The 20,398-nt window shown below is 33.2% G+C and overlaps 2 protein-coding genes across 2 annotated transcripts; one reads left to right on the top strand and one right to left on the bottom strand.

Moving 5' to 3' along the window:
* Positions 1-6,855: 6,855 nt before the first annotated feature.
* Positions 6,856-9,938, bottom strand: LOC17895121 (transcription factor bHLH94). The gene is made up of 3 exons (XM_023787583.1): positions 9,474-9,938; positions 8,209-8,592; positions 6,856-6,966 (listed from the first exon to the last, which is right to left on the bottom strand). The coding sequence occupies exons 1-3, from the start codon at positions 9,936-9,938 to the stop codon at positions 6,886-6,888; spliced, it is 930 nt and encodes a 309-aa protein (XP_023643351.1). The 3' UTR covers positions 6,856-6,885.
* Positions 9,939-14,769: 4,831 nt separating this feature from the next.
* Positions 14,770-16,172, top strand: LOC111831938. The gene is made up of 3 exons (XM_023787582.1): positions 14,770-14,998; positions 15,237-15,609; positions 15,677-16,172. Exons 1-3 carry the CDS (start codon positions 14,770-14,772, stop codon positions 16,170-16,172), a joined length of 1,098 nt encoding a protein of 365 aa, XP_023643350.1.
* The last annotated feature ends 4,226 nt before the right edge of the window (positions 16,173-20,398 follow it).

Raw genomic sequence — 20,398 nt, 5'->3', positions numbered from 1 at the left:
AAGTACATCGCATTATATAAAAAATAATAAGATACTAGATTCTATTCTATTATTATATATAATAAGGTAAAATAAAATCTCTTTTTTCCTTCAATAAAAATAAAATCTATTATTATATATATTTATAAGATTTTATATAATTTACTTTGCAAATGGTAGTCTCAAATTGTAGAATATATATTTATATTAAAACCTCTAAATTTTTTTATATTATTAGTTATTAAATATATTTATTTTATTTTATTTATTTTGTTCATAAATAAAAGAAATTTAAGATTAAAGGACTATTTTGCAAAAAAATAATTCACCTCTATTTATAGAGGAAAAAATAGAGTTCCTCTATATATAGAGATAAAAATAGCAATCTCTATAATAGAGGTGGATATAAAAGTGGGTTGGAGCAAAAATTGCTATAAAATAGAGTTTAGAGGCAAAAATAGAGGTGGGTTGGAGATGCTCTTTGGCCTCATTAAAAATATTGTCAAGAAAACATATTGGGACAAAACTTTACAAGAGAAAAAGAGTGCATAAGCAACACTTATCCTTTTACCCAACACCTTGAGCCGTGATCATCAAAAAAGAAGTTTGAGCCACGTCTTCGTGCTTCTTGTCTACCTCCCTATGTAGTCTGTTGATTTCTTGGTTGAACTTCTTAAGCTTTGATCATGTTAGAGGACCCGCCGGAACGATTATTACATTTTCCGCTAGGAGCTACTCATCGGCTTTGAGCTCCGGGTGTTGTTCGACCATAGTCATATCAATGTCCTTAGAGCATTTATTCGTCATTTCGTTGTTGTTTACTTCGATGATGTTTTGATTTATTGAAAGAACATTGCTGAACATATTGATGATCTTGAATCGACCATGAAAGTCTTTATGGAAGAAAAGCTTTTTGCCAATCTTAAAAAGTGCACTTTTTTCACAGACAACCTTGTTTCCTAGGTTTTGTTGTAATTGTAGATGGGTTAAGGTACCCGAGGAGAAATTGAAGGCTATTCTAGTGAAGGTCATCAAAGAATGGCAAAGCCCTAAGACTGTTGGAGAAGTTCGGAGCTTCCATGGCCTTGCCAGTTTCTATAGGTGCTTCGTCAAGGATTTCAGCTGTTTAGCCGCACCGCTTTCCAAAGTAATCAAGAAAGATATTGGATTCAAATGGAAGGAAGCTGAAGAGAAATCCTTTCAATCTCTTAAAGAGAAGCTTACTAACGCCCATATTCTTATTGTACCCAATTTTATTAAAACCTTTGAAATAATGTGATGCCTCCGATATAGGTATTGGATGTGTCGACCACATTTTTAGATGGTCATCGTGCATATCTCTATGCTATTTCCAGCAAATATGAACCTAAATATTTTTCAGAGGCTGTTCTTGGTCCATTATGGCGAGATGCGGTTGGTGAAGAGATAGATGCTCTTGAACTTAACCTTACGTAGACTGTTGGGACACTTCCACCGTGCAAGAAGGCTATCGGATGTAAATGGCTGTTTCATCTTAAATATAGAGCTGATGGCACACTTGAACGACATAAGGCTCGTCTTGTTTTTCTTGGTAACAACCAAATAGAAGGTGAAGATTTTTCTAAGACTTTTGCATCGGTTGCTAAGATGACGACCGTTCATTCTTTCATGGAAGTTTGTGCCTCTAATGATTGTGAGATACATCATATGGATGTTCATAACGCATTCGTACACGGCGATTTAGACGAAGAAGTCTACATGCAGTTTCCTCTCGGGTTTCGAACTCAAGACAATACTCAGGTTCTACGGTTATGTAAGTCTTTATATGGATTTTGTCAAGCACCGAGATGCTAGTTTGCCAAATTTCAACCATATCTGCTTGAATATGGTTTTACTCAAACGACTCCCGATTATTCTTTGTTTATCTATTAGAATGGAGAGTCTCGTTTACATGTTCTTGTGTATGTTGACAATCTCATCATCACTGGCAGCTCTCCTTGTCTCATCACTGATTTCTAGAATTATCTTAGTGAGTGTTTTCACATGAAAGGCCTTGGCATGTTGAAGTATTTTCTCGGTATTGAATTTTTCGGACTGCTTCAGGTATCTAGTTGTGTCAAAGGAAATACATCCTCGACATCATTTCTGAAATGGGTCTTCTCGATGCACACCTTGTAGTGTTTCCTATTGAACATAACCATCAGTTATCTCTTGCTTCTAATGATCTTCTCGATGATCTAGCTCCTTATTGACACGTCTTGTTGGCTGCTTGGTTTATCTAGGTACTACTCGACCAGAACTCTCTTACTCAATTCACATTCTTTCAAAGTTTATGAAATCTCTACGACAAACTCACTGGTATGCTGCGATACTGATATACGCTCCAAGGGACACACGTACGCACGAACTAGGGTCGATCGAGTTGGCCTTCGCTCTCTCTCGATATAACCGCAAACAAGACGAAACTCAATGGAACAAGAAAGCTTGGGGGAAGCAAGGGGGTTCGATCAACTAAGTAACAAGCTCACACGGGTTGATTCAAGGGGAAACCACTCAAGAACACTCGCGTAAGAATTCTCAACTCGCAAACGGCGCAAGAGAAGAAAATGCAACTTTATTGATCTAGGTTAAAAAACGTGACTACAAGGCTGCGAATGGGACTTTATTAATAGTCCTTCAGCCATGACCTTCGAGGGTCGAGATTCAATCTCAAATAAATGAACGGTTACAAATACATAAAGAAAACAACCAAAAAGGAAACTTGTGTCATTCGCACAAGTGAACCTTCTCCACAAGTCGGAGGCTTAGGTTCGACTCTCTAGGACTTAGACTCTATGAAATAAAACGCAAATTGTTCGGTTGATAGGTCCTGCAAAACACTTAAGAGAAAATGGAAACAATGAAAACCGAACTTACCTTATTCGACGAAATGAGAGGCCACGTAGTTGTCTCTGGTTCTCCTTCTTCTTCTTCACCTTGGTTCTTGTTTTCTAGACAGTTTTTAACTTCGTACGAGCCTATACGGCCTTGTCCTCCATTCTCGGTGTTACGGGCTTCGGACGTGCCGTTACGACGGTAGTATTGCTCCTCTCGATCATCTCCCAATCCGTCTCGGTCGTGGGCATTTCGGCTTCGATCGTTGTCTCCAGAAACATCACTTATCGAGTGATTATCGAAGCCCAAGCTGTTTGGATCAACTTGGTTCGAGACTTCGCTCCGTACAAGCTTTCCGGCGTCCGGGGGTGGTACTTGTCGAGCTTCTTCATGTTCTGCGGGTTGTTTCTCCAAACGCTCTCGATCAAAGCTTTTAAAATCAGCACTTTGTTGATGAATCTCGAATCCCTTGATGTTTGGTGGTGGGTCGTCCGGGTCGATCGTTCGGGCGTTCGTGTCGTCGATGCCGGGTGACGATGCTCGATCGACTCGTGCTTCTAGGGGGTTTCCTGCAAAACCGGCTCGATCGTTAGTCCTAAAATATGGACTTGGTCGATGAAACTTACCTCGGTTGGTCTGTTCTCCATCGTTGGGTCGATGGAACTTGTTGAAGCTTCCACTCGCGTCCGGAGGTCGAGGGTCGGCCGATAGAATATCCGTTTGGCCGGTTGCGTTGATCAGGGCCTCAACTCCTTCATTGAATTTTTCTCTTAGCTTCCTCGTCCGTGAACGGGTCATTGGTCCAGCTATGACCGTCGGAATTGTTGGTGTCGGGTCACTCGTTACCGGGTCGTGGCCGTCCGTCGAGCACTCGTCGATGTCCGGTCCTATGTCCTCATCAGATACGAGTTGTCTTAAGAATATTCCTGGTCAAGGAATCCTTCTTTATGTTGGCAACCCTCTCACTTTAACGGCATGGTGTGACGTTGATGACTCAGGTTTTCCGATCATTCATCGTTCTCTAACCGGCTGGTTTATTCTGCTTGGTGATTCTCCCATTTCTTGGAAAACAAAGAAACATGACACCGTTTCTTTATCCTCTGCTGAATCCCAATATTGTGCTATGCAACTCACAGTAAAAGAGATTATGTGGTTGTGCTATCTTTTCAACTCGTTTGGTGTCTCCACTCCTGATCATGTTCCATTATATTGCTACAATATGGCGGCCATTTACATAAGCAACAATCCGATCTTCCATGAGCGTACTAAACATATCGAAAACGATTGCATTTCGTTCGTCAAGCCATTGTTAGAGGCCTCATCACGACCAAACATGTTGGTACAAAAGAATAGTTGGCCAATATCATGACTAAGGCCTGGGCAAACAGGAATTTGATGATTTTATTTACAAGTTGAGCCTTTATGACCTCCCGGCAACTTGAGGGGGGATGTTAGAACATGGAAAAATATAATATCTTGATATATCATTGTATATTCTTGTATTTACTCTATCAAAGTACCATATTTGATTAGGTCTAGTGTCTTGTATATATGTTGACAAGCCGTTTTGTCATATGAAATACACAGAAACCTTCGATACACTTTAAGGTTTGTGACAAAAAAGACACCATATATTCTTAAAACTAAAATGGATAATAAACTCTCCTTTCTATATAACCTGAATCTGATCTGAAGTCGGGATGTTCAAACCTAAAGGGTGTATTCAAAGTTAAATTTAAAGTGATATGAGTTTTCTTGAGGTTTTAAATGATTTTGATAATTGTATGGAAGTTCATATGATTTTTTTGTGAAATCCATTCAAATGTCACATAAAACCACGAGATTTGGATTTGTGTATTTTAAACTAAGGGAATCCTCTCAAAACCTTCAAAAAAACAAATCCACATATTGTTTTCAATAATAAGAGATTTTAAGGTGGATTTTGAAATCATTAATTCAATAACACTGGGTTTCTTGAGACTTTTCAAAATTCGACACAAATCTCTTTTTTCTTTTTTTTTGTTAACCACACATTTATTAAAATATTACTTAAGCATGTCAATTAGGGCTAAAGCCCGCGGCTAGTCTGGCCCGTCCCTAAAAAACATCGGGCTCAGGCTTAAATATATATGTCCAGAAAAACGGGCCTTTTGGGCTAAGCCCATTCGGGCTAAAGGGTTTTCTGGGCTTAACCCGGTCGGGCTCGGGCTGGCCCAAAAACCCTTAAATAAATATATTTTTATTTTTGTAAATATTGTAGTTTGAATAGAAGATTTGATTAATGAATTAATTTTTCAGATTTACTTACTAGCCTTACTTAATACTTTTAAAATCATTATCTATCATATTTTCTATTATTTATATATGTCAAAACTGAACAAAGCTAAAATTATATTTAGATTTTGACTCTATCATCTACTTTAAAGTATTTTAGTTCCATGTTTTGTTGGGTTACAGTGTAAATAATTTATTTAGTTTTCATTTTTTCTCTTAAATTAAGTTAGTTTTAATGAATATTGATAAGTTATTTAAATTTTGATACATTATTTTTATAGTATACTTTTAAATATTGTTTTCTAAAACTATTATGAACTTAGAAGTTGATTATTTATCGTTAGCTAAATCCCAAAAAAGCCCGAAAAGCCTTGTAACTCTGTTAGGGCCGGGCCGGGCTTTAAAATATAGGCCCGGATATTTTTCGGGCCGGCTCGGGCTAACCCGATTGACATGCCTAATATTACTCCATGATTGGTAGCCCAAACTTAAGAAAAATTGTTTATAAATTTGACCCAAATCTCTTAAAATTTCACTTCGAATACATCCCACCTGCTCTCCTTGTTTAATCTCTATTTTGCGAATAACGTGATTTCATATAATGCTATTTGTTTTTGACATGCACTATTATCTATTTGAGCACCTTGAAATCAGTTATTCCGACATAACAAATTTTAAAAATAGCAAAAGTTCTAAGGAGATATAGAAAGGTGGTTTCGGCGGATTCATGGCCCATTGAAAGAAACATAGATTCCTGGTTTTGTAAAGTTTTGGTTACAAACTATTTTCATCAGAGACCTCACGGTGACAATTATTGGTGAGACAGATTAGATAGGTCGAGAATGACTACACGATTTTATGTTTAAAATGTGCCTACACAACAATCATTCCTTATAAAATATTAATCAATAGTATACTAAATCGAAGTACTTGTAATAACAAGTCGAAACCACAAAAAAGGTAAAAATATTTTCAAAATATGTATATTTTATGTTATGTATTTAGTTTTAATTTCTTCTAGCTAATTGAAATTTCTAAAAACAAATAATAAAAATTTCAAAAATTGGTGGTTTAATTAACTTTTAGCCGGTAAACTATTTTCAAATACAGTTTGTTTTTTACGAACTTTATTTTACGTTTAAAATGTGCCTATACAACTATATGTTTAACATGTGCCTACACCAATATATGTTGAAATTTCTATTTTGTTATCCAAATTTTTCATCTGCGTAATGATTTTGTTATGGCCACTAAAAAGGCTATACATTTATTTTTGTTTTATAAAATATATACGTAATAACAAACTCTAACCCTAATATAAAAAAAAAAACAGAACCAAGAAATATCAGATATAATGTGTGAAAATGTGTTCTTAGATCTTTAAAAATGTAAAATATTTAAACAAAATTCACAAATACCATTAAAAATAGTCTTTTCTCCAATTTTCCTAATTGATTCTTGTTTTCTACGAATATTAACAAAATCCAACAACCAATTATCTCCAGCTGTTACCATTTACTTTTGTCAACAACTTCAATTAAAAATTGGATCGTCCAATGTTTATACTATAATGTGTAGCAATGGACAGAAGCATCTATAAAATGGTACAAAATATTAAATATAACTACTGGACAAAACAAAACCAAGTGTACTATCCAAGGACATTCAAATTCAATTATTTGAATCCGTAGCAAAAATATGCCAAACCGGATGATCATGCTAACATTGACTCTTCAAACCGGTCTATCTTAGGGTTACTGTTGAGCATCTTCGTCATCATCATGAGTATTGAGTACTGAGCATTTCATACACTGCGGTAGCAATCTCAGCCACTGAGGTAAGCGTACAAGAATCTTCCATCTGCATTGTTGACAAAGAAAACATATTAAAACTAAAAGTATATTTTGTTACGTCTTTCTATATTATCAAGTACTAAAAACATGACAATATATTCTTGGTCTTTTACTAAAAAGTTGTGGTAATGATTTTTTATAACATAGTGAAAAATGGGATTGTTTAAAGTGCTTTTTTACATCTAATCGATGTCGGAGTCTATAAATAGTAAGTAAATTTTTGGCTACGTGTGTTTGTCTCTGCGTAAAATGGTTTATTCTTTCAATGTTGTGTTCTCACATGCATGCACAGAACACTAGAGTAAAATGTTTTTGGTTATGTGTTGTTCCCCCACGATAAATATAGTTCATTGTTTAGCCTTTAATGCTATATATATGCTTTATTCATATAGCAGACGAGTAATATGACTGAACATAGTACTAGATAAATTAATTTGTAGATCAAAATTATTTGCAAAATATTAAATGTTATGTTAAACGAATATAATACAAAAATGTAATGATCAAATGTTGGAAAATGAAAAGCGTTTAAGCAGCTAATAATCTCTAGCATGAAGCCATAAACCACCAAGAATATGTTTCGTTGATGAGTAAATTTGTGGTTAAAAATTGTATATATATATACATATATATATATATATATATAATGTTTAACGTGTCAATAATATATTTGGGTGAGAGCATAATTACAAGAAAATAATCGATTTCCTATGGACATATGCATTAAAATATAGTAGAAAACAGCCATTTCTTTCCGTTTTTCCTACAAAAATCGTAAATAAATTATAAAATAACATTTTGGGTGGAGATATCATTTTATATAGATCGTATTTCATTTTTAATTACCAGAAAATTAACTAAGAAAACTTGTATTGACTATATATTATAATTGCATGTGAATGCTATATCTAAGTGTATATCTGTTTTTGCCAGAAGGATCCATAATTGACATGTTCATTATCCTCATAATCAAACCTATATGTGAAACTAAGGATTATTGTAATGATCTATTAGTGATAATCACATTATTAAAACTAATAAAACCATAGGCACGACAAGAGAAAAACAATTAGGTTAAGGCTAGGCCTAGCATTTGATTTACAATTAGCATACACAGAGATCTACAATTTTTGGAAATAAATCTTTTTTTTTGTTTGTTGCAGCTATTTTTAGAATATTCTTTACTACTGTAACTTTTTCAAATCAAGGGTAAATATATAGTGATTAAGGAGTAAGAACATAAACATACCTTAGTGGAGAAACAGTAGAGGATAAAGTCAGAAACAGTGGAGACGTTAAGGTGAAGAATGACAAACCCTAAGCTTTGTAAGGTAGAGACCAAGTTAAGAAGAAGCTTTGGTCTCTTTCTTGATCTGATCTTGAGACATGCATGGCTCTCGACTAGGCTTACTTCAATATCAGCCAATGAATTCTCGAGAACTACGTTTTCGCTGACCGAAGAAGAGGTTTCCATTGTGAACTGTGGAAGCTTGAAGGCGTCCGAGAAAGGTGCTGTGGCGGATGAGATATTGCCATTTTCGTTTTGTTTGCTATTGGCGTTACTGTGGTGAAGACGGTGTTCGAGTTGTTTTATGAAGTTTATGGTACCTCCTACTATTGATGCTTGGTCACACTGAAACCATGAAAGTAGAAAGTAAAAATACTAAACTCATAACTACGAAGAATCAATTATGAATTTGTCCTTTTTTCTAACCAAAATTTTGATTTTGGCCTTTGTGGTAAAATCATACGGATTTGCATTTTTAAAGTTATAAAAATGTGATTAAACTTGCGTTTTACTCGTTATCTTTAGGGTTAATCGGTTTATTAAGTATTTATTATCAAATATGTATTTTAATAAAAATAAATAAATCGACATTTTTAATCTTACAGCAAATCCATACAATTTTAGGGAAATTGACGCATTCGTAAAATATATCCTAGAAAATGGTTATTTTGTTAAGAATCGCTTTATGCATGTAAAAGTTTCACTATTAGGGTAACTTGAGTACTTGACTACAACTTTTTGTCGTTGTTGTTAACGTTGTAGTGCATATACAAATACAACTTTTGTAATGCATATACTTTTTAAATTTTTTAATTACTAAAATATTTTTGATCTAGGCATATACACCTTGTTATATCAGAGATCATAATATTTAATATAACTCTTTTCTAAATCCCCCTATAGGATCTTGCCTAAAATATTTACCGATTAAGATATTGACACACAATAATGCATATAGTACTTATGAAACCTAGCCGTCTTGGTATATAAAACAAGTGACAAATCATTATCGTTAACATAACTTTTTCACAAGGTAACAATTTACTATAATCAAATGATTCAAACCTACTATTAAAGATTGTAAATTATATTTTTGAACTTTTTGCTTTAGAACTAATAACTAAAAACATTGAACGTGGAAAATATGATGTTCTTTTTTATTAGTCTCAATAAAAAACACATAGATGCAATAGATAAATATGAATGTAGTAGAGTTAGAAGCATACCCTTTGGACGTATGAGTCAGGCATGAGAGAGCGGAGAACAGAGAGGTACTCATTCATCATTTTTCTTCTGTTACGCTCAACTGCAATGTGAGTCATACGTTGATTATTGATTTCTTCTTTGTTTTTCTTCACTCTCGTTCTACGGCGTGTTGCCTTCTTGGTCCCTGAAGTGTTTATCTCGCGGTTCGGGCTACCAGAAGAGTTCTCCTTTGGGGTAATATTTGCTTCACTAATAGCAATTTCATCAGGAAGAGGTTGATGAAGGAATGTAGTAGTATTCTCATAGTAGTGATCTTCTTGGAGAAAAGTAGAGTTATAGTTTTCGATTCGGTTATCGAAAAAATTAAGAGAGGCTTGAAGATCATAGAAGTGTGGTTCATCTTCTATGTAAATGTTGGAGTAAGCTTCTTTGCCATTATAGCTATAGATGTTGTCATGTTGCAAAAACACACTCTCGAGAGCCATTAAGTAAAAGATTTGATAAGAGAATAGGATAATAAACAAGAAAAAGTGTTAAAGTATGGTGAATAAAGATTTGGGAATTTTAGAATGAAAGTGAAAGAAATGATAAGTGTGAGATGATTGATACTCTTACAAGGTATTAATTTATAAAGGGTGTGAAAGAGTTGTACAGGTTTTGTTGCACGTGAAAAGCATAGTTTGGGAGTTTGCTCCAAGGGAGATGTATTCTCTCTATTCAGGTTGTTGGACTATTAAAAGAGTAAATAGCTATAAGCTAATAATGGGCAACAGGTGGGGAAGTTTGTATATATGATTCTTAGCTATGCTCTTGATTTTTTTTCAGATGATTTGGTGGACTTGACTGTGAACTATCTTGGCTGGTTCAGTACACAAAAATGTATAACATATATAATATGATCGTCCATTTATGTGGTTTTCTTATATTGTGAGCAAATGAGACACTGGTTTGTGATTCTGTGTGTTTTTCTTTTCATATTGTGTAACTCTTTATCCAAACTCTATTCAGCACACAAAAAAAAAACAATATTCAGCACACAAAGCGGTTTAAATAAATTATATAAAAGGTTAAATGACCAAGTGCTAATAACTCAATTGGTAAAATTTCTAACAAAAGTTTAGAAGTCGCCAATTCGAGTAATGTTTGAGGCGAGATCATATAACTTGCGTTTGTCTCGGAGCTGAAAGGATGTATGAATTTTGGCTTATAACATCGCATATATAAAAAGTTAAACAATAACCAACATATGAAATTAACTTGTTTTAATAAGTTCAACATTTAATTTCAGTCAATAGACATAAAATTTAACTCAAGAGACTAATATTATTAATAAGTTAACACAAACTGAAAAACAAAATCTAAAAAGATAATAAAATAGATTGATAGTTCAATCAATGTTCTCAAATAAACATTAACTATATCATATTCAGTTTTAAATAGGCTTCAGATGTATATGTCTATTAAAAACAAAATAGCCCCAATAATTTGAAAATTTTCCTAAAGAGATCTCTTTTTTTTTTTTTAATTGACTGAAGTTATTGCAAGTGAACAGCCTTCAACTCTTCAGTTTGAGAAAGAGAACAAGCTTGAGATTTTTTTTTTTTTTTTGTGTGCACGTCTTGAGATTGTGAAGTTAAATTGGAAGATTATTGACGAATCATATATATAGTCTTATTAGTTACGTTGGAAATTAGGAGCATGTATTTATAAAGCATGTAAATACATGATCTGATTTATGAACGTGGCTACAATGAAGCAGGGGAAATTCCAAAAGAATTTCCCAAAAACATTATTTTTAAAAAAGTATATCCGACAGATTTTTGGAGAAAACCTAATTTCTCGAATATCACTTGGAAATTTTTGATTTTGAAAATATCTTTAGAAATCTCCAGAAATTTTTAATTTTAAAAATATCTTTGGAAATCTCTCAGAAATTTTTGAAAGATATATATATATATGACCATAAAAATTGACAAAATTCTGTAAGTTTTCGAAGAGATACGATCGTTGTTTTCTTCCAAGAGATTTCTAAGAATTTCTAAGAACCCTAAGAAATGACTCTAAACAATAAAAATGACTCTAGAGTCTGCCATGGTTACACACTCGCCTTACTCACTTGGATACAGTTTTTGACATCTCAAGTCGCTCGACACCACAACACAGACGGTGAATTTTTTCTGAATTTTGCCATTTTCCATCCAATTTTCATTTGTTTTGTTTTAATTTTCTTCGCCAATCTTAGGATTGGCAGCACCGTGGACAGTGTTGTTTAAGTCTGGGGGAGGTAGTTACTAACATTGTTTATTCTTTTGGAGTTTTATCGAGTCCGTCTAAATTTTTTTTTGTTTTATTGAGTCAAAACTTTTTGTAGGGAACAATGAACTCAGTCTAACGGTTTCTCTGATTTGGATTAACACTCTTATGATTACATTTCTATGCTTGATCTAACGTTGTCTCTACTTTTATAAGGACTTAATTGGACTTAGTTTCTTACCTTGGGAGTTGCAATACATTGGACTAGACTTCTTCTTCGAGCCGCACAAGACACTGCACTTCTTCAAAGTATGATTCCTTCCTTCTCTCTTCCCTTCACCCTTTAAAAGAAACTGTGGAAAAGGGTATAGGTACAAGTGATATGAGGGATGTCTCGTAAACTCATGCATACTTCGGATCTCATGAATACCCGAATAAAAAAAGAAAAGAGATATAAAAGAAAAAACAGAAAAGAAAAAAAAAAGGAATCGTTGAAAAAATAAAATGAAACCCTAGAAAAGTAGAGAGATGTCGATTACCTTAAGAAGTGAGAAAAGTGAGAGGAAGTGAAATCATACGAAGAATGTTTTGGTTTGAGAAGAGTCCATATGCCATCGATCGATACTCCCTCGGTAAGAATTCACCTTTACTTGTGTTAACTTATGTAAAGAGATGACAATGGAGAGACTGGAGATTCCTAAGGATTGTGGGATTAGAGTAAGGAATGTTGATACTTCTCATAGGCAAAGTACATAACGTAAGTTCTTGAGTCAAGACGATGAAGAGTGCAAAGAAGAGTTTCCTGCAGTTGAGTGAGTTCCCGCGTTTTCAAACCTCTTTCGCAGGTTAAGTTTCTGTTTTGCTTGAGGGAAAGCAAAGGCTAAGTCTGGGGGAGTTGATATATCATGGTTTTTACGGCTTTTAACCACGATATAAGTGCTTTTTATCGAGTCTTTCTATACTTTTTAGGGTCTTTTTGGAGTCTTTTAAGGTGTATGAGCTATTTCACAATGATTGGACCAAAATGGAGTGATTTGGAGCTTATTGGAGCAAAGGAGCTGAGTAATCTGACTTGGAGAAGATCTGTGAAGGAGTGTCGATCGACACCACCTATCAGTGTCGATCGACACCATGTGCCTGACGAGAGATTTCGAGTTTTCCCAAGTTTTGAAGATTTACAAAAGTTGCCCACCAAGTTGCAACATTGGTCTCTGACGTGTTTTAGACATATTTAAGTACTTTTTAGGTTTTAGAAACACTTACGGTTTATTCTATTGCAGAACCTTGAGAGCTTTTGGATAGAGAGATCAGAACTCCCTGTAGAGAGAAGATTTCAATACTCCCTTGTTTCTCTATTCAGTTTCTTAATCTATATTATTCAGTTCATGATGTTTGCTTTTTACATGATGTCTGAGTAGTCTTCTTTGTTAGGGTTAAGGATTCTCATTAGGGTTCTCATGACTTGTTAGGTAGATTTGTTAGATTATGATTCACCATCTGAATTGTTCTTCACCATAGGTTGTTCTTAATGCTAGTTTTAGATTGATCACCTAAAGTCTAGATCTTAGGATAATTGATTTGACATGAGAGTGTGATTAATAACCTGAAAGAACCTAGGGTGATGAGCAAAATACTTATTCGCAAAGAGATTGGGTTTAGGGATTTGGTGAGCATATCAAACTTGAATGTTAATGCTGGTTTAAAACTTTAGAATTTAGCAAAGAAATTTAGAGTTCTAGTTTTAAATTTAGATAATCATCGCAGCGAAAGCTGGTAGATTTTACATTAGTGATTTGAGTTCAAGAACGGCGCTAAATCTGAATCCTAATTTATTTAATTTGATTGATTTCCTGAGAATTCCCGAGCCTAGCGTTTTCTTATACTGTTTTAAAACCCAATCTTTATCTTAATTTGCTGTTCTTAATATTAAAACCTTGCTTGCTTAGCTTAATTTTCATACCGAATATTTATTTTGTAATCTTTTAGTCTCTGTGGAATCGATCCCTAAGTACTACACTGATCTCTTAATTGAGAGAGTAGCTCAGGACAAATTTGAGTCGATCACAATTCAAAAATCACCGGATCTACACAAACATCTCCTATGATTCTCGATAAACTATCAATAAACACAATGATCAATTGTCTTTTATATAGAGCCAGTCTTCTTTTAAAGTTCTTACGCTTTAAACCGTTAAAACCCTAATATTTCGAGAATATCCATTTTACTTATATTAGTCAGGATTTTATTTGTTTCCACGATTATCTTTTGAATATGTCCATTCCCGCATTCTTTTATTCGCAAATCTTCAGATCAGGTTGAAAGCTAACTTGCGCATCCTCATATCATCGATACCCACAGCTTCCCGACAATCTTGTCCGATGAGCTTGCATTATATCGATAATTCCCGACAAACATATCCAAATAACCAATCAAAGAATTCATCTTTCCTCACCTGAATAAGCAGATTTCCTCCAGCTTACATAAAACTTTATTGATGAACTTCGATTACATCAACCATTTCCTCGATAGACTTAGGTATAAACTCGAAGATAGTATTCTTGGTACCATCTAGGAAGGGTAGGAGATGGGGGTTACAAAATCCCTCAAAAATCTCTCGAAAATTTTGCTAATATATATCTTCCAAATCCCATTCACATGTTTATAAAACAAAATCAGAAACACTACCAACAATAACTAGATTTAGTATTGTAATGAAAGAAAACTAAAATCATTTACCGAAAAGGGCGATGGGCGATGCTAAGGTTTCAATTGTGGGTGGCTTCTGGAAGACGTCCATCAGAGGACCTTCTGGATAAGCCTGAGGTTTGGGTTCTGAAGGGTTTGGGGAGAAATAATGGGGGGGGGGGGCGGGTTGCCTATACCGGAGGAAGTAGTGGCTGATGATTTTGTTTCTAAGAGATTGGTGTATGAATTTCCAAAGATAAGGACGGGGAACCAGTAATAACGATAGGTAAGGAAATCTTGGAGGCAATGAATGGACTGTGGAAATGTTTTATGGTTGTGCGAGTCCTTAGAAAATTTTGAAAACCACTCGTGGTTTAATGTTTGATCCAGCACGAGGAGATACTGAACTGCCTGCTTCTCGGAAGAGACTTAGAGTGGAGAAGGGTACTGTTAAAAGATATGGAGGGTCTTTAACAGTGGACGCCGCCGAGATTAGGGTGAAAGAGTTGGGTATGGATTCGAGTTTGGTGGAGAAGGTGTTGAATGAACAAGATGGATTATATGCGGTTGAAGAAGAGCACCAGTTAGAGACGAGCACCGGTCTGGGTAGGTAGCGGGGTTCCCCAGTAATTATGAGCCAATTTTGTGAAGTCATGATGAATTGCATTTTGTGGAATTGCTGGAGGAGTAAACCCAATTTCAGAAGATCGATTAGATATATTTTGAAGCAATTAAAGACGGATATGTTAGCTGTTTTTGAAACTCATGCAGGAGGGGATTGAAAGGTCGTATTTGTTAAGGATTGGGATTTGAGAATTATGTACGAGTTAATGTGGTGGGCTAGAGTGGCGGTTTGTGGCTATTGTGCAGACATGCATTGGGGAGATGACTATTGTGGAGTCGACGAACCAATTTATACACACAAAAGTGGTTAATGAAGGTGAAGTTATTAACTGGATCGTCGTTTATGCTGCTCCCACGGCTAGTAAAAGAAGTGGGCTGTGGAATAGGATAAGCGATGCAATAAGGGGTGTGGATGGACCAGTCGTGGTCGAAGATGAATTTAGTACTATTCTTAGACTACATGAGAGGTCTGGAGGGAATGGTCGCGTGTCTTCAGATTCACTACCATTTGGTGAGTGGATTCATGAGCTATCGTTGATTGAGATGGGGTTTAAAAGCAATAATAATATGTGGAGGAGAAGTCGAGAAGCGAGGTTCTTTGTGGCTAAGAGACTTGATTGTGTTATGTGTTTTCCTCATGCCTAATTGAAATGGCAAAAGGCGACAGTTACACATCTCTCTTTTCTTGCATGCACCTCTATTAGTGCAGCTTTTGCCGGAGATGAGCAGTAATCCAAGAAGACAACCTTCTTGGTTTGAAGCAATGTTTTTAATGCATCCGGGATTCAAAGAGTTGCTATTAACCTCATGGAATGGGAGTGTTAGTGCCCAGGTGGCACTTAAGAAGCTGCAAATGACATTAAGAAAATGGAACAAGGAGGTTTTTGGAGATGTTCAAAGGCGTAAAGAGAAGTTACTCAACGAGATTAAAGAGATTCAAGAGATAATTGATATGAATCAAACAGACCTCCTCCTTAAACGGGAAGCTGAGTTATTAAGAGAGTTTGATTTAGGTCTTGACCAGGAGGAAGTTTTATGGTTTCAAAAGTCTAGAGAGAAATGGATTGTTCATGGGGATAGAAATACAAGTTTTTTCATACCTCTAAAATCATTCGCTAGAGATTATAAATCCTACAAAGATTTGCGAGAAGAGTAAATGGCATCGACGACCAGCTTATGATCCTAATTATAGATATCATTTACGATTAGATGTTAATACAAATATAACACCGTTCTATATATAATACGAATTTACCGAGCCTCATATACATCATTAAGTGTAAAGATACATATATAATATCAAGTCGCTAGAGTAGGTTTAGCGAACTTGCCTTATCCATCGGAAAAAGTGCAATGTGGTAAAAGAGAACTCTCGACCAACTCATGAATGTTTCTATATTTTCTCATTTCTATAACTAACGGTTAAGCACGACTTTGAATCTAGTTGTATGTCTTGAGTTTTAGAAAAACTCACTTCATTTCACACAATAAATTGGATCTCAAAAATTTCAAAATTTAGTCATATACATTATCTTTTTAAGTTATACTCATTTCTATTCAATCACTTTTAACTACTAATTTTTTTTTGATCTTCTACGATGCACTCGTTACTCTCGACATCTAGTTTATTTCCACCTTCTATTAACTTTCATATAATATATATTTAAGTCTGAGTTGATTTTTAAGACATATCATAACAATTTCTTCCTTAATAATAGTCCAATTTGGGTTAATAGCATTTGATTCAAATGATGGAATATCAAAAGTGTTTTTCTTTTTGATTATGTTAGAAAGTTATAGTTCTACTTGAGAATAAGTAAACTTTCTTTTTAAGATATGCTACACAAATTGTTTTTTAGAATATGGATATTACTGTTTTTTATAATTTTTATATTTTTGATAGAATTTCACGGCATAAAGTGTGACCTTTCAAATATTTTCTTCTTAGAGTATTTTAAATTGAGTTTAGTAATCTTTTATTTTTAGTTAAAATTTAATAATAAAAAAAAATATGTAATATGTTTATTAGAAATTATGTTTGACTTTAAATTTATTTTTCCTCATTAAAATTCTAAAAGTATTACAAACAATTTGTATTATTCTACCATGCATTTAAAATTTACTTAAATTTTAAAACACATTACCACATTTAAAATTCCAAAGTATGATTATTTTAAAGTTTGTTGTTGTTTAGAGTTTGAATCACACTATTATTACTAATAAAATTCTCATAGTATTGGTTTCACTATTATAAATTTAATTTATTTTACATATTTTTAGTTTTAGTTATATATTTATTACCATGAAAAGAAATTCTATGTTAACATTACGTAATTTTTTTTTCTTTATCTTTAATTTTTATTAATTATATACAACATATTATGCACTAAATGAATGTTACGAAGTGAGTAAGTTGCAAAGAGGATAGATAATTTTTGAGAAATACCCCTTTTTTTTAATCCATTTTCCAATATACCTCTTTTCAAATATGAAAAATTAGAAACTTTTATGTGGTTGATAAGGTACATCGAGATCATTATTACTATTGGGAGGCAAAATCAAATATTTAAAAGGTTTTAAAAGGTTCTATACGGCATTTATAAGGTATTTATAAGGTTTTGAAACGGTTTTCAAAGTTTTTATAAGGTTTTTAAATGATTTTTAAAAGCTAATTATACGGTATTATATATATATATATATGTAAAAATTTACACATATATAAAGATAATTTGTGTCTATAAATATAAGCTCACACATATATTTTTTATAAATTTCAAATTTTATAGTGACTTTTTGATAAAATTAGAAAGAGGAGTATTTTAAAAAAAATTGTATTGGAAAATGTGTATTTTTGAAATTCACCCAAGAGGATATGCTAAACCTTTTCGGACTAAACTGTAACGCCAATATTATCAAAATAAATGTAAAATCACCGAAACTTAGTGAGGGATAAGAAGCAATGGAATGGAGTTAAGAATTTGTTTATATATGTTAGAATTAACTTACGTATTTAAGTACTTTAGGCGTGAAGATTTGATAAACAAGAATCTCATGAGCAATTATTAAATTAGAAATGGACTAAGTTTCTGAATTCTGATAAGCTGAAGTGGAAACAACAGAAATCCATAGAAGAAAGAACGTAAGTGAGAGAAAGCCTAAGCCTATTAACTTATTTGGGCTTATATTATATTATGCTAAACAATGTGTTTATTTTAATGTCATAGAAAATAAGTTCAATTAGGATATAAAATTGTTGGGGCTTAAATTACAAACTAACCGGCTAAAAGAAAATAAAATGATAAACAAAATGTATGGAGAGATAACTCCCCCGTTATATATATATACTAGAGAGGAGAACCACGTGTTGCGCGGAGCTATGATTTTTTTCTTAATTTTAGATAGTTTGCTTAGTTTTTTTTAATTTTATTTTATTCGATGGGATCCAATATTTCTATTTTTTCGTTTACTTTGCATAAAACTTATTTAGTCCGACGATGCCACCGTAATCAACGTATTAACTTGGACAGGATATTCAAGCATCAAGAGAGCTCAATCGAACAAAGGAGGATACCGACACCATTTTTGATTTTTTATCCTTTGTCGTAGCTATTATTCTTTATTTTGTCTTCAACATAATTCGATATGGCGGTCCTCCAAGATAGATTTTAAAATTTTAGTTTGAGTTTATCTTTTAATATGAAAATTATGATTTTTACCTCAATTTGAGATTTTAATATATTTCAGCTTTTTAGTTTCTCGTTTTTGGTAAATCACATTTTTTAGAAGGTTGGACTTCATATGTGAGAAGAGAAAAAGATAATCAAAGGGAGATTATAAGTGGCATTTATGGAGCACAATTTGGTGGTAATGAAAAGTAATATGTAACATATGCATTGTGTCAAAAATATTAGCCTTTTAGTATGGAGAGTTTATATATTTACTTTATATACATATATTATTTTAGAACTCATAAGATTAATATAACCAATTGATTATTTTACGTTTATAGAAGATGGAAGAGAATATGATGCTCTATAATCTTTTAGTTCTTTTGCACCACAAAAAATGCAAAAAGTTTTTTTTTATATTCAAGTTTTTCTGATTTTCACAAAAAATGCAACCACTACAATATATTTTTAATTTTTTAAGTTGAGTTTGGTAATCGTTTACTTTTATTTAACTGAAATTTTCATAATAAATAAAATAATCTTTGTAGTATATCATTATCTGGAACTAATATTTCACTTTAATTTTTTCTTGTTTACAAGTTTTATATATATAGTCATATTTGTTTTTTACTCTACCATGCATATAATATTTTTCTTCCATTATAATTCCCATTACTACATTAAATCATTGGAAATATAATCATTACTAATAACATTTTAACGATATTTATTTTAGGATTTTTAAAATTTTATTTCTTTAGTTTAATTCTTTTTTTCTTAGTTTAATTCTTTTCTATTAAATTAAATTTTCTATTAATTATGAGTACATAAATATGCATTAAATAAACTTAATTTTTAAAAAATTAATGAAATGGATGCTGATGTGGATAGCATAGATGGAGAGAGAACTCTCCTACTATATATATAGATTCTTGATTTTTAAACCAAGAGCAAAGTGAAACCATCACTGTTCATGTACTACACATCGATGAAACAGAGAGCATGGACATGTACTCGATCAATGGAAAGGGTATAGCTTCTCATTTTATAGACTACTTGAGTGTCCAACTCTCTAACTGGTTATTTTCATATTAAGACATCGACTTAAGAGTAGTAGTGTTGACTTACTTAGTTTTAATTAACACATATTTTTGCATAATGAGATTTTTACTTGTGTTTCTTAGGAAAAATATATAAATCTTGCATTTTTAATGTGATTATGCAAATCTTTAATTTATTGCTAAATGTTTTGCATAATTGCATTAGAATTTTTTTTATCAGGTCACAAGGCCAGTTCTGATAAAAAAATTGTCTAATGCAATAAAATAGTCTAATGACTATTTTATTGCTAAATATTTTGCTAAATTTTTTATCAGAACTGGTCACAAGGCCAGGCATTCAAAGTATTGTCTTGCAGCCTGCTTATAATATGTTTTAGTTTCAGCCATATTTTTACAAAATTAAACATCTCTCTCTCACACACATCCAGGTCATCATCCGTGGAGGCCGTGATATCAGCATGGATCTCCACTCCTTTTACCGAGTGCGGCTTCGGCTTTGATTTCAGGAGAGTCGCAACTTATCAAAAAATCTTCAGGAAGTAAAATCCTATGATGATAAATGCGAGGATAGCCATTACCGACTCAAGCTTATGCCCTTTTAGAAAATGAGGCAACATATAAAACTTAAAATTCAAAATAAATGTTTCATTGTT

Source organism: Capsella rubella, unplaced genomic scaffold (genome assembly GCF_000375325.1).
Source record: "Capsella rubella cultivar Monte Gargano unplaced genomic scaffold, Caprub1_0 scaffold_2, whole genome shotgun sequence".
Taxonomy (NCBI): Eukaryota; Viridiplantae; Streptophyta; class Magnoliopsida; order Brassicales; family Brassicaceae; genus Capsella; species Capsella rubella.
The sequence above is the reverse complement of the archived record's forward strand: the minus strand, read 5'-3'. Positions and strand labels throughout refer to the sequence as shown.